This window comes from Lepisma saccharinum, chromosome 18 (genome assembly GCF_977018435.1).
Source record: "Lepisma saccharinum chromosome 18, izLepSacc3.1, whole genome shotgun sequence".
In the NCBI taxonomy this organism is placed as follows: Eukaryota; Metazoa; Arthropoda; class Insecta; order Zygentoma; family Lepismatidae; genus Lepisma; species Lepisma saccharinum.
The window spans coordinates 26,746,565-26,761,299 of record NC_139246.1 but is presented as its reverse complement, the minus strand read 5'-3'; the positions used below and the strand labels follow the sequence as shown (position 1 = coordinate 26,761,299).

General features: G+C 39.8%; 1 protein-coding gene across 2 annotated transcripts; it reads right to left on the bottom strand.

The window, feature by feature from the left end:
- Window positions 1-293: 293 nt before the first annotated feature.
- Window positions 294-14,483, bottom strand: LOC146001929 (uncharacterized). Of its 2 annotated transcripts, none has more exons than XM_083139648.1 (5): window positions 13,648-13,803; window positions 10,185-10,283; window positions 8,796-8,899; window positions 5,870-6,047; window positions 294-586 (listed from the first exon to the last, which is right to left on the bottom strand). In XM_083139648.1, exons 1-5 carry the CDS (start codon window positions 13,700-13,702, stop codon window positions 327-329), a joined length of 696 nt encoding a protein of 231 aa, XP_082995774.1. In that variant the 5' UTR covers window positions 13,703-13,803; the 3' UTR covers window positions 294-326. The 2 variants fall into 2 exon arrangements, with proteins under 2 accessions (XP_082995774.1, XP_082995775.1); XM_083139649.1 differs by lacking the exon at window positions 13,648-13,803 and adding an exon at window positions 14,344-14,483 and having other exon boundaries at window positions 295-586.
- Between the last annotated feature and the right edge of the window lie 252 nt (window positions 14,484-14,735).

The window sequence follows — 14,735 nt, the reverse complement described above, 5'->3', positions numbered from 1 at the left end:
AAATTCTTCGTTTTTCGCTTACTATATGCCCCAAATATAATTATTTTTTTTTAATTTTAATTTTAAATTCTGCCTTTGAAACATTAATATTTTTCAATTAACATATTAACATTTAAATTTATTGTAATTCATTAAGTATAAATCTAACCTTACTGAATTATTCCCCAGTTTTCATCCATTCAATGAGCCCAATTCGATGATTTAGTGGAAATAAGAATAAGAATAAATGCAATGTGTGTATGTACAAAAACAGAATGGTGTATGAATCTTGTTTATTTATTACACCTTTTGTACAGTTACTCAATATTTGTCACAATAGCTTTTAATTACAGTAAAATATCGAAAATCACCGCCCCGTCCCCGTCCGCAGCTGTCGTTCCCTCTGACAATAGGTTCACAGGCCTCGCCCTGGGGTCTATCAGCGGGGGTGGCGTGGGGGGTGGAGGGGTCTTCCCAAACATAGAACAAGTGACGTTCAAAGCGCATCGCAGTGCTCTGTAGGCATATTGCAGTAGGCGCTGTGCTCTCGTGTGAACTGTTGCTTTAGCATTTGTCGATTTCTTGCTGGTGATGAGTGTTAATGATCCTGGAATGATCAGAGCAAAGGAAAAAGTCATCAAAATTTTGTAAGGAGGGTTGGATAGTTCGATGTGCTTTTTCATATTATACTTTATCCCGCGAATCTCTGGTGAACAAGTGAACAAGATAGACTATGGAGAACACCCCTAAAACAAGGAAAAGAAATCCACCAAGTAGAAGAAAAAGAAACGCTAAAAGAGCGTCAGCATACCGACTAAGAAAAGCAATCGATTTAGTAAACTCTTCCACGCTAAACCCAGAAGCTCCCCCCTTCATGTACGCATATAGCACATACTTCTATCCCCCAACCCTTCTCGACCTCTCTGCTGAACCGTCCAACCCATCAGAGAATATAAAATCCACTACAAACACCCATTCCATCCTCAACGACCCTTTTTCAACTCCTTCTGTCCCAATTGAGGTAATAAAACCCGCTCTGACAGCAACACCTACATCTGACACATCATCTCACATCCCTCTCACATTCAAGAAAATTTAACTTACTGCAGAAGATACACTTGACTTGTATGACACCGATCTCGATACTGACTCGGAACCTCCATCACCCTCACCAGAACACTCATCCCATCCCTCGGATCCGTACCTAATATATAGAAACTTCGAACACAACTTGAAACTTTCACGCCTAGAAGAGAGAGACATTCTCATAACCGCACTGAGACTACTAGTCAGGAAGAAGCACCGCAAGGGCAAATCTATTACCTTCCCCATACCAGAAGCAGTGGACAGGATAATGTTAAAAACTTACAACCTTCCTACCGACACAGAGGAGCTGCTCCGGCTAACCGAGACAGTTTTCGGACGTCGCGGAGAGTCCCTGGTACTTGACGATGTTTACGCGGACTTTCTAAGGGCACACGGGAGGATGGAGTTCATAGCAACAAACGAATGGCCCCGATGCCACCAATTAGTACGGCACTCATAGAAAACGACAAGATACGCGTTGCACAGATCAACACCACAAGAAGCAAGCTTGCAACACCTGAAACAATCAATTACTGCAAAGAGCAACACATTGACATAATTCTCATGCAAGAACCATACACATCCAAAAACAAAATTCCCTACATACCACTCAACGTACACACAATTCAGGATCGCAATCAAACCATGGCAGCAATAATCAACCTAAACAGAAATCTAACAGTCACCAAAAGAACACAATTCTGTGACACACATAAATTGCGCTCAAATATCTTCCAAGCATGGTTCTTGGATCCTAATAAATAGCTATTTTCAATTCAGCCATGACATAGACCCATATCTGAAAAAAATCGATCTGATCTGCAATGTGTACAAAAACTACAATATCATAATCACAGCTGACACGAACTCCTCCTCTCTGTGGTGGTACAGCCAAGAAACCGACACCAAGGGAGTAGTCATGGAGGAATTCATTTCAGAGCACAACTTAAAAGTCGAAAATCAGCCAGATAATCCCCCCACCTACAGGGGAAGGGCGGGCGCCTCAAGCAACATTGATCTAACACTCACGAATACAAGGGCCTTGGGCGATGTTCAAAACTGGAAAGTTATAGATCTCGCCACAACAAGCGATCACAACTTAATACTATTCGAATTAATCTACAGGCAACATCAGCTTGAACAGACAGACCAGGAGAACATATTAAACTGGAGAAAAGTCGATCATCAAAAATTCCTAGAAAAACTCATTATCCCTGAACTATTGGACCAACAAAAATCACTCAACACGCTTGCAGAGGAACTCTTTGAAAACATCAGACAAGCAATTGAAAATTCAACACCCAGAAATAACCAAAGGAAAATGAAGAGGAAACTAAGAACCTAACCAACTAACCAACTTTAAGAAACAAATGAAAAAAGCCAGGAAACTATATCAAATATCCATCATTGCACAACACAGAACTGCTAACCTCCAGATTTACCGTGCCAAAAAGGCAATACAAAACCGAGCTACTAAATTTTAAGACACAACAATGGAATATCTTCATCGATAAACGTCTGGAAATAAATAAATGAGGCACCCCGTATAAAATCACTACCGGAAAAATAAAAAACCGCAAACCATTTCCACCTTAATTAATGGCGAGAACAACACGAATATGACAAAGGACTTGGCAGAAACCATCAACTTTCTAATGAAGAATCTCATACCAGACGACAAACCTGAAAACGACAGCGATGAAAATAAGGATACAAGAAAAAATTATCACCAGCCATATCCTGAATCACCGATATTACCTTTCACTACCCAGGAAGCAGAAAACGAAATAAGCAGTATGAAAAGGAAGAAGTCCCCGTGACCAGACCGAATTCCTGTGGAAATAATACAAGAAATCACCCCAGTACTTACGCCTTACATTAGTCAACTATTTAATGAGTGCCTTATCCAGAAGGCATTCCCAGAAATCTGGAAGGAAGCAAACTTAATAATAATCAAGAAACATCCAAATAAAGATGAAACCAGGGTCAATTCATACAGACCAATATGCCTTCTCAACGTTTTGGGAAAACTCTTCGAGAAACTTATCCTAAAAAGACTCAAATAATTTCGCCTGCTCAAGCCCATATCACGGATACAATTTGGTTCACGAAAGGTAAATGCACTGACGATGTATTACGCCTGCTATCGTCTACAACACAAAACACTCCAAACGAGTACATGGTGGGAATTATGGTGGACATTGCCGGGGCATTTGAAAACTTGTGCGTCTTTCAAACACTAAAAAACATGAACTGCCCAGGTACACTCTTCCTACTTCTGAAAAGTTATTTCTCTAACAGAAAAGTTTGCATCACATGAATAAGATTACGTCAAAAGGTTGTCCTCAGGGTTCCATTCTGGGACCCGAGCTTTGGAATATTATCATGGAGCCTGCGCTTATGAAACTACAAGACCATCCAGACATAGACCAGATCATAGCTTATGCGGATGACATTATCATGCTCACTTCCGGTAACTCAAGAAAGGAAATCGAAGATAAAGCATCTACTGCAATCAATATGCTATCCGATTGGTGTGATCATGCTAAACTCAAAATAGCTTCGGAAAAGACGCATTATATTATCCTTAAGGGGAAGTTACAAAGAAACCCTCAAATCAAACTCAGAGGAAGAAACTTAAAAAGAGTAAGAGAAGCTAAATACCTTGGTATTACTCTTCAAGAGAAGATGTTTTTTAACAGACACATAGCCCTGGCAATAACCCAGGCCGAAACAACTATAAACAGTCTAGCCACATTGAGTTCCGCAAACTACAACCTTCCACTATCACACATAAAAACATATCTCATTACTATATATAATGCTATTATTTCCTATGGCTCGCTCCTGTGGGCCATGGAAACCGCTAAACAGTACATTAAAAACATATTTAGATCTTCACAACGCAAAGTGATACTTCGACTTACGGGTGCATTCAGAACAACCTCAACCCTGGCTCTTCTGATAATTGAGGGGCCTACAGCCTATTGAAATTGCCATTAAAACTAGAGCAACAAAATATTACTTTAGAAATGGACAAGAGGACGAAATCTAGAACCTAATTGGAATACGCCCTGCCACGGTACCAGAAATTTACCACCACTTGTTTAGCGTCTGGCAACATAAATGGACACAGGCTACGCAAGGAAGGAGACTTCACAGCTTCCTTCCAAACATAAAACAGCGAATATCGATGGACCATTTACACCCCACGAGAGGTCTCATACATTTCCTAACGGGACACGGTCCCTGCGGTCAACACCTAAATAAGCACAATCTCAGACAGACTGATAATTGCCTGAAATGTACAACCGAGACGGACACACCGGAACATAAAACCTTATTTTGTCACACATCGAACAAACAAATCGAAGATTTAAGACTAAAGCTACCAAACTTCAACACGTACCAGTTAATAAGAAATCCCTAGCACTTTACATTACTAAACGACTTTAACAAACCTGGTGCGGAAAGAGAAACTTTCCCTCTTCAAATCCGGCATTACTCAGCTCCCCATTCAACCCCTACCTCCGGAATGTAATATACCCCCCAGAAGATCACAAAGAATCGAATCCACCTTCGACAAACTCAACAACAACAACAGGACATCCCTACTTCAGACTAAGATCACCAATTGGATAATGAAGCAGAACCTCCCACAGGAACATCAAGAAGAAGACACTAATACACAGTGATACGGCAGAAAGAAAAAAGGTTACGCCTCCCCGGAGAAAGGCAAAGAATAACACTGCAAGGACTCGACCCAGGAACCAACAGAATTTAACCCAGATTTTTCATTTTCGTTTCTTTCTTAAACTGTAATCTTACACCCCCTTCTTTATTCTCTTTACTAAACACTCTGCAAACTTCTCTCACTGATTCTTGACAATTCTCCATATTTCCACTACCGAACGTACTAAAGTACCCGATACTTCCCAGGAAATCCCTCCCTACCTCTTCACTTGCTGATGATGTCCCGGGTACCAACCGTCGTACCGATGTTCATCCCAGTCCGACCAACTCTTGCTGGTCACCCGCAAGTCTCCCTACATCAAGCATCACTCGTTCTTTCATATCCCTTCCTAGTATTAATACTTCCATCTCAAAGCCAATAATACTCTCACTACCTCAAACATAACATACTAGACCCTGCTTAACATTCATAGAATCGTGTTAATGTCCATCCCCCATCTCATTCATCAACACTGATGTACACGACACACAATAAATCTTATCCTAACAAAACATTACCAACCCAATTACACACTTATGTAATTTCGTATCTGTATTCATAAATAATATTAATGTTAAACACAAACACATATTTAATTCCTACTATTACTAACCTTTATCTTAATCTTCTTACATTGTAGAATGGTGTAAAACCAACTTTGTTCAGGAAAACCGAACAATTTTTCCTCTTCACACTGGGGCATTCATGCCAATGTCACAGTGAATTATTGTAATAAAACATGGAAAATAAAGGATGAATCAAAGAAAAGCGGATGAATCCGTAAAAATTCGAGGAACTGACGCCATGGGTTAATTTTCAGGTACCAGGGCATTAGCGCATACCTCCGAAAGTAGTTTTTGATCCATCCGTATACATAAAAATAATAATCTTTCCATGTAACCATATCTTGTATACTGTTTAGGAAAAATAAAATAAAATAATGTGTGTCGGTGAAAAGACGAGAACGTCCACTAGACAGGGCCGTGTCTAACGTAACAATATTCCAAACGTTTTGTGAGGAGTGTATATTCATGTGTATAGGACATAACTATGTAAAATATTAAGGTTTACCTGGCTTTGTAATCCTGCAACTCGCGTAAGCATCCCGTTCGTCAAAGATGCTTTGCATCACAAGCACCTGTAAGGTGGAATTGTCAGTCACTGCCCACACAGGCTCGACTGACGGATGCAGACTTGATGTCAGAGTTAACTGAACAGTGCTTGCCTGGTAATTAGCCTCCATGCATGTCTGAAAAGAACAAAGAAACACGACATACTATCGTATAAACTTGGCTCAAAATCTGTAAGTTTGTAATTTGGTTGTACCTTTTTCAGATTTGAGATCATCTTTGAAAAAGCAAAGATATACAGGGTGTCCGGGCTAGGGGTATACACGAATACTCGTATATGCTTATAAAGAAAGAACTATACATTTTATGTTGTTGGGTAAATACCCAATCGATAGAAAATCTCCCCGAGATTTGATCGTCACCATTTCAAGGTCAGCACAGAGTCGTATAGATCGCGCATGCGCACAAATGTTTAACGTGACGCGTTCTGGCAAGTCGAGTAGCGTACGGTACGCCTGACAGTCAACATTGAGTCAACATGTGGACGCCACAACGAACAGAGTAACACGTGTTACTGATTTGAACTCTGCTAACCATAGCATACTGCACATTTCTCGGGGAGCTTTTTCTATCGATTGACCATTTATCCAACAACGTAAAATGTATAGTTCTTTCTTCATAAGCATATATTTTTGTATACCTCTAGCCTGGACACCTTGTATATACCTGTCCCGGGTATCTCTGGAGCAAGACCGCGCATAACGACAGAAAAGATGGTGGGGATCGAGTGGGCAGAGTGAAGCAGTACACGCTGCTGCGAAGCCTGGTAACTGCAGTCGTTTTCTCCCTCCACACAATACCATTCCCACTCTCGTGTTCATCGATGGAGCCGTTTTGCGTCACTACTTGTGCAGAGACTTGTTTTCGTTCGCTTGCCGGGACAGTGTATAAGTGAAAGGTGAGTCAGTCAGATAGTTTTGTGTGTTCGGAAATGTTTGTATATCTTGTGCATTATTTCTAGTACGCATGAAAAATATAATTCGCGTATCATTGTATTCACTTACAAACAATACCACACTACATGATTGTCGTTTTTCGTAGTTGTCACTATTGCACAAACTAAGGTTTTTACACATTGGTGGGTTTCATGCGACGTCAGGATGCGCCCAGCCGCCATGTTTGCGGCCAGTTTTATTTGTCGTTTGCATGAAAATATATACGACGTAGCGTTCGTTACATCTGCACACACCGACTTCACGTTTGTTTTGAATCAGGAATGTGTGTGTTAGCATCTACCCCCCCCCCTTGAATTCCGTATGCTTACTAGTACTGGCATCAATCATGGCTGCTCGAAGCCACAATACAACTGTTTGTGAGGTAGGTGAAACACAATAGGACATACGATACATCATTTGCGTGCGGTTTCAGTAAAATTTCCTGGTATTACATAACATCAGAGGCGTATATTCGGGGCTATCTAGGCTATCTGCGAAGCCCAGACTCAGTGAATAAAATACACAAAAAATATCTATCAGAAAATGTGCATAAAATTGTTCATTTCAATAAGAAGATGAACCTGATTTCTTATAGGAGTTGGAAACATTGCCCGCTTTCTTTGAATTCGCGAGACGGCTGGCCCTACTCCGGCGAGCAACTCCACGGGGGTCACCGTGGTCAAGCTTGACAGGACCCCGATCAATGTTGCAAACCAATTTTTCCCAGCATGTAATTTCCCCAGGATCGGGGAATTGTGGAGCCAAACTGTTACAGGAGAGGGAACAGGGTTGCATATGGCGGGGGAAAAACCCTCTGAACTTCCTCAACAGTCTGGGTCAATGTTGTAAACCAATTTTTCCCAGCATGCAATTTTCCCAGGAATGGGGAATTTTGAAACCAAATTATCGCAGCAAGGGGGAAGTGTGTCACATGCAGGGTCAAGAACATCATTGAACGCTTGCAGAGGAGTTGAAAAAAGAGGTCGTTGACCTTCGAACAACTAGAGATACAGTGGGGAGTAGAAAATTGTTGGCTGACGGGGAATGGTTTATGAGTGCATCTAAAAATTACCGAAATGATGGACCAGTTCTAGTCTAGATCGCGTCGAGTGGTCTTGGTGCGTGGAATTTATTTAGAGGCAGCGTGTGAATACAGTAGTGAGTGGATTGTATTTTTGTGAATGATATGTGCTGTGTTGTGTAGTGAACTGAAATGAGGGACATCATTAACAAGCTGTACATTCAGCTTACGAATGACGATAAGCTCCAAATCGTTGTTGATTTTTCTTGTATGTCCACTTTATGAACAGATAAGCTAACGGCGATCGGACCTACAGTTAAAGTGGTATCTAAACCACCATGTATCGAACCCGGGACCCCTTAGTTTAAAGGAAACTACGTACCCACTGCGCCAACAAGGAGTACCCAAACTTAAAATCATGAAAATAGGTAGGTTGAAATTTTATTTTTATTCTCGTATATAGACCTACATAATATTTCACAATATGGGCCTCTTATTTATGCAAATAAGAATGAAATTCTTGAAACCCCTTCCTTACTGACAGTGTACGTTTCCATGTTTTATTTATGAGGTATATATTTTTATCACAGAGTCGCATCACTTCAACCCGCCACCCCAAATGAGTTAAAGAAACAAAAACACCCCCACCAGCAAATTTTTGTCCATTCGAACACTATGATATGGTGCGATAGCCCATTTTCTTAACCCAGTATACGCCACTGCATAACATATTATGTCATTTCAGCACCTCAAATTCCTATATTTGTTTCTCTAGAAATTTCATTGTGGATCCATGTAATGTGGCAAAATTTCTGGATAGGGCCCAGGCCCGATGACCCGTGTGTGGCCACGCCAGTAGCCACACACACAGAAAGGGAGAGAGAGAGAGAATTAGAGATAAATGTTCTCACCTGAAACAGACGCACCTCAGATGAACAGTTTCCCATTCTTTTAATATTAGTCACAGGCTGAATGGTGATGGTGTCATAAGGAATGTTGTCGAAATAGAAAAGACCTGCAAAATGATAAAAATGTAATAATAATTTACAATAATGCAATTGTTTCGGTTCTTTCAATATGTGAACTTGTGTTAAATAATAATGTCTTTAATGGGTGAGCTCTATCACCATGCGAAATAGTCCTAGCTCATCTTTCTGTTTACTTAGTGTGTACGATCTTTCAGAAATATTTTTAGTGCAGAATGACACACACACACAAGGATAAATAGAAATAAGAAAAGTTATTGAAATATTGAGATATAGAAATGGTGAGAGAGAAAGAGGAAATAGAGGAAAAGTAGAGAGAGATATAGACAATGAAAGAAAGAGAGAGCAAAAAGAAAAATAGAGAGAGAAAGTGAAAATAGAGGAAAAGTAGAGCGAGATAGAAAGAAAGGAAGAAAGAGAGAGCAAAAAAGAAAAATAGAGAGAGAGAGAGAGCAAGTGAAAATAGAGGAAAAGTAGAGAAAAATAGATACAAAGGAAGAAAGAGAGAGCAAAAAAGAAAAATAAAGAGAGAAACAGATAAGAGAAAGAAAAATAGAAATAGAAAGAGAAAGAGAGAGAGAAGCAGATATGAGGAAGAAAATTGATAGAGAAAAATAGAAATGAAAAGAAAACAGAAGGAAAAGAGAAAGTAAGACAAATAGAGAAAGAGAGAGAGAGAGAGAGAGAGAAGTGAGCGAAAACAGGTTGCCACTGACCTTGAAAAGTTAGAGAAATTGCATAGTTTTTTTTTTTCTTGACACGATCAGAGACTGGAAGAAACATTTCTTAACAAGCTCCTTCGTTGAATATTTTGTGTAGAAATATTTTTATTTGTACTTCAACGTGATTTTGAAAAATGTTAAATGAACATAATTCATTTGATTGGTGTACAAAGTTGGATAGTCAACGTATGTACTGGAAAGTTCTTTGAAAATGCATGGAAACTGTGGATAAGTCAGAAAATTTGAGAATGCTGAGAGAGAGAGAGAGAGAGAGAGAGAGAGAGAGAGAGAGAGAGAGAGAGAGAGCAGAAAAACAGTCTTGTCAATCAAAATAAGTGTTGCCAAAACCATGAAGGAAATTATACACCACAGTGAAAATAAACGTCAGTTTTATTGAATCACCTTGTATTTTATATTTCCTCAACTATTCAAAACAGATTTTTGATCATTACTCGTGGATCATTCTGTGATTATAAACTTCGTTTCATAAACACACTACTTAGTTCACAAAACTGTTAACAAACGCCACAACATCTGAATTTTAACAATGAAATCTGCTCATGTTAAAGGTATAACTTAATTTCTTACTCACCTGGGGCATTCTCCTGCACGCATTTCACCGGAAGTAGGGCGTTGATTGTGTTCGCCTTGCAGTCACACATGTCGTTCAGGCGACTAGGAAACTCCACCTCTGATCAAGAAAGAAATGCTTGTACTACACTCTGTCCCGAATATCTCTGGAGCAAGGCCGCGCATAACGGCAGACAAAGGGAGGGATCGAGTGGGCAGAACGAAGCAGTACATGCTGCTGCGAAGGCGCTTCCCCCTCCACCCAATCCCATTCCCTCTCACGTGTTCATTGGTGGAGCTGTCTTGCGTCACTACTTGTGCGGACTTGTTTTCGTTTGCTTACTCCATAGATACCCGGGACAGAGTATAAGTATCCTGTTGGTTAACGTTGTTACAATCATAACATTTAGTATTTTGCTAACATTCTTGAAAAAATGTCGTCATTTTTCCGAACAGACCTATTTGCGAACACTTACTACCTGAGCACGATGGAAGGGTTACGTCCTAATTGCGAACATATTTTTTTTTTTTAACTTGGGACGTACAACGTTCTGTCACACTTCCTGAGTCTGTTGAACGAAATTTAAAAAGGACAGAGTTCCAGACTTGAGACTGTTCAGTGCCTTGAGTCAATAGCCCCGTCTATACCCTGTCCCAGCTAACTGTAGAGCAGGACCGCGCATATCGGCAAAGGAGGAGGAGGAAAATCGAATGGTGAAAGCGCAGCGTTGCCAACCGTATGGTCCAGACCCTAGTCCGTACGCTAAATGCACGGCTTGTCAAAATTTCCGATGCAGTTTTATCCGTAATATTTCCCTAAGAAATTCTTAAACCAATCGTACGGACGTGGAGATAAAAATACGGCCCGTTTGCCATGTGCGTTCGGTATTATACTTTTCAAAAGTTTGCAACCCTTACAGGGTAACTCGCGTCGCCCATTACGCAATCCCGTTTCTCTCACTGTTCATTGGTGGAGCCGTCACGCGTCACTACTTGCGCAGAGACTTGTTCTCGTTCGCCTGGTCTACAGTTAGCTGGTACGGGGTTTAGTTTGCTTTTTGACTCTCTCTCCGCACTCACTTGTCTAGTTGGTTACACGGTGCAACAACGACTCGTCTACTCTGTTTGTTTGGTGTCAAGTATAGTATTTGGTGTCTGCACTGTTTGCACTACGTTCTAGAGCGGTGTAGTGTGTGGTGTATGGTCGCGTGGTGCGTGCTAACTAATCAAATGAACGTTTAAAGCAGCAGACGGGCATTTGTCGAATCCTCTGACCTTGAACACCGCTTTCCGTCTGCTTGGTTGAACGTCATTTCCTTGCAAAAAAGTGCATCGAACTTTTCTGTTCGTTTTAAAGTTGTTTTTTTTTTTGTTGTTTAAAGTTTAAGCTTAGAAATTATAGGATGTCAGTTAGAACATAAAGAAAATCCGATATGATTACAGCAACCGTCGAAGTATATACAATTTAATATGTAGTAAAAGTGTGGCTTACTTTTTTTTTTGCGACTATATATACTTACTTAACAATACGTAACAAAAAGAAGGTTCGTTAATTATTAGGGCCCGGATTTTTATGTAATTACATATCTTTTTCCTTTGCATGTCACCAAGCAAAAATGACAAACGGCGAATTTTTGGTGTGTGCATATCTTCTTAAAATATATTTGATCTCATACAACTTCAATAAGTGAGTGCAATATTTCAATGTAGTAATAAATCTCCGCCAGAGCAATTTTGAAATTTCCACATATTCTTACATATTTCAGTACATTTACATATTTTTAAACATATTTCAGCGATATTTTGTACATATTTATGTACACATTTTGCATGTTTTAGGTGCATAGAAATCCTGGCCCTATTAATTGATAATTACTTATTCAAATTTCAGAACTTATGACACTGTTCTTAAAATATGAGGAATATCACCACTCTCTAGTACCTGTTAGTGCGCCTCCCTATCTTTTCGTCCAATAAAGCGCATTTCTTCTTGCACTTTACACTGTCCATGTTAATTTCCATCCTAAGAATCTTACGGGAGAAGGTCTAAATATGGGCCAAAGTTTAAATATGGGTTTTGGAGTTATCAGCGCTCCCGGGTGCTGCAGCCTGGCAGAGGCTATTGGAACTGGTTATCTGTCAAGGACAAAGGCTGGGGCGCTAATTTGCAAGAGAAAGTGGTGGTTAGTTTCGGCCTTGGACGCTGTTATAGAATTGCGACCTCCGAAAACTTTTTGCAGGTATGTTTTAACTCAGCGTTTTTTGAATTGTCATCTGCTTTGTATAGGTTTTGATATTAGCGGTACATAAAACAAATGTGGGCTTTTACAATGTCATGATTTGCTTGTGAAATATCTACCACAGAGAGCGAAAATAAATTGAAGAAGCAAAATAGCGTGATGGTGTAAATGGGCTATGCCATGAGGTCTAATGCTGATATCACATTTCCAAGAAATATTTCGATGTTTTTCTTCGATTTTTCCATTCTGCGTGATTTTCAAAACAACAGATTATTCATAAATATGAATTTTATAATGTTTAGCGATAAATGACTGTTTTTTAAAATTTTAATTGCCTTTTGTGATATTGCCACTAGTAGCCCATATTTAGACCACAATCTTGAAATACATCATTTTACCAGTTTTTGGAAATTTGCTTCTTTTAAAAAATGAAGACCTTCTATACTTTATCATGCTATTACATTTAAGTATATATTTCATAGATATGCATTTTAAAGGCAGGTGCTTGATATTTTAATTTTTTTCCTCCGAAAATGACAAAATAAAAAGGGGGCCCATATTTAAACCTTTTCCTCTATCAGTAGCCTACCTAGCTCACACTGTTGATTTTGTGGTTCCATTCCCCCCCCCCACTACATTATTAGTCCGGCTCCTTCTTTTGGAGCAGTTCCGTGTCTATTTTGGCACAAAGGGGTATTCGAACAAAGCACAAGACTTCCCTTTCTCTGTGTCGATGATTTCCATTTAAAAAGAAAACTACTTTTGCAAGTACGAGGGCCTGCTGAAAAGTAATGCCTTCTATTTTTTGTTACGGTGTACAGACATTTTGGATTTTGAGCAACCATGTATTGTATTCATCAGACTTTTCCCCTTCTCCAATCCAAGTTTTAAACCTCTATCTCCAGGGATTGCTGAACTACAGCGAGCAAAATGGCAGCATGTAACCATACTATGCCAGTGCACCTGAAACTGCGTGTGGTGACCGAGTTTCTAACTGCAGAAAATGTTCCCCAAATTGACATTCATCGGAAAATGAAGGCTTTTTATGGGGATGAATGTGTAATGTCAGTACTGTGAGAATGAAAACCCCTGAGGAGGAACTCTCAACGTGTGTGACAAAGAACTTCTTGAGAGTTAAGTTAATAATAATCATTAATCATCCTCATCGTTCCGATCAGCCTAAAATACGTAAAACCAAAATAAAAAAACAACATAAAAATATCAAGAGATTGTAAACCTACTCACCCTGAGCGCTTACTAAGAAAATCTCCAGCACTACAATTGTTACTACTGCCAACATGATTAATGTTGCACGAATTTTTCAGACAGAAATTTCTTGGACAGAAATGCAATAGTTTGAGATGCTGCATCCACAGAACACTTTCGCGTCTTGCTCGTTCATTTTATCCCACGGCAAATAAGAGTTAATGTATGTCTCGGTTTTTCCCGAAAATTCCCCGTTGCGTGATATTAATGGCGGACTCCCGCGTGTGGATATAAGACAAGGACGGTCAAGTGTCGGATGTTGACAGGAAGTGGCCAATCAGCGTCTCCCTCGCGACAAATTGGATGGGTGTGGGTCGTACCAGGCCTTTTTACTTCCTGCTCACCTGAGGATGGTCACCGAGAATACGCCAATGGGAAATGAATCTTGTTGGGTCAGGGTTCTGTCCTGTATTTTTTTAATCTGTGCGCGGGAAGGCCTGCAGAGACAAATAAAGAGACAAAAGTACCCAAAATTCGACCATTTTTGATGGTAAGTGTGCACCTTCCTCACTTTCACTCCTATAGGTTTAAACATGTTTGATAACCCATTATTAAGGTGATATTATACCCTGACGAAAATTTGATTTTTTCCTCGTCAAGCTTGTGTAATCTTATGGGGTAAGTATGGTCATGATTTTCTCGAGAACCGGTCGACAGAAATTTTTGAAACGTTACCTGAGCACTGAGAAAGGATGTTTCTAGTGAGCCATTATTTGAAATGTTCATTTACTGTATCGACGTCAGGAAAATTAATTAATTTTGCTCTTAAAATATCGTATTGTTTCGCTTTCCTTGAGAGCACAACCCTGCTGCCAGTCGATACACTCACCACAGAACCTTGCGGTAGCTCATTTGTTTGTTTCTATAGCAGCGGGTTCGTTCGTCCCAACATACAATAGGTTTAGAAATGCATAACCACAGAAACATTGATTGTTGCCTGGAAGTGGTTGGAGTGCATATAATTATGTATTTCGTGCATAGATTGTAATTAAAAATGATCTTAATTTATTGTGACGTCACTGATATACAGTAAACTTACAGTTTTTTCATAGAAAATGAAACACTAA

What these genes read in the sequence shown, in the direction of transcription:
- LOC146001929 (XM_083139648.1), bottom strand. Translation starts at nt 13,702, where the DNA reads ATGTTGGCAGTAGTAACAATTGTAGTGCTGGAGATTTTCTTAGTAAGC. An exon ending in CGTGCAGGAGAATGCCCCAG is followed by an intron (nt 8,900 to 10,184) that starts GTGAGTAAGAAA and finishes ATCATTTTGCAG; the next exon opens with GTCTTTTCTATTTCGACAAC. An exon ending in CTGAGGTGCGTCTGTTTCAG is followed by an intron (nt 6,048 to 8,795) that starts GTGAGAACATTT and finishes TGTTCTTTTCAG; the next exon opens with ACATGCATGGAGGCTAATTA.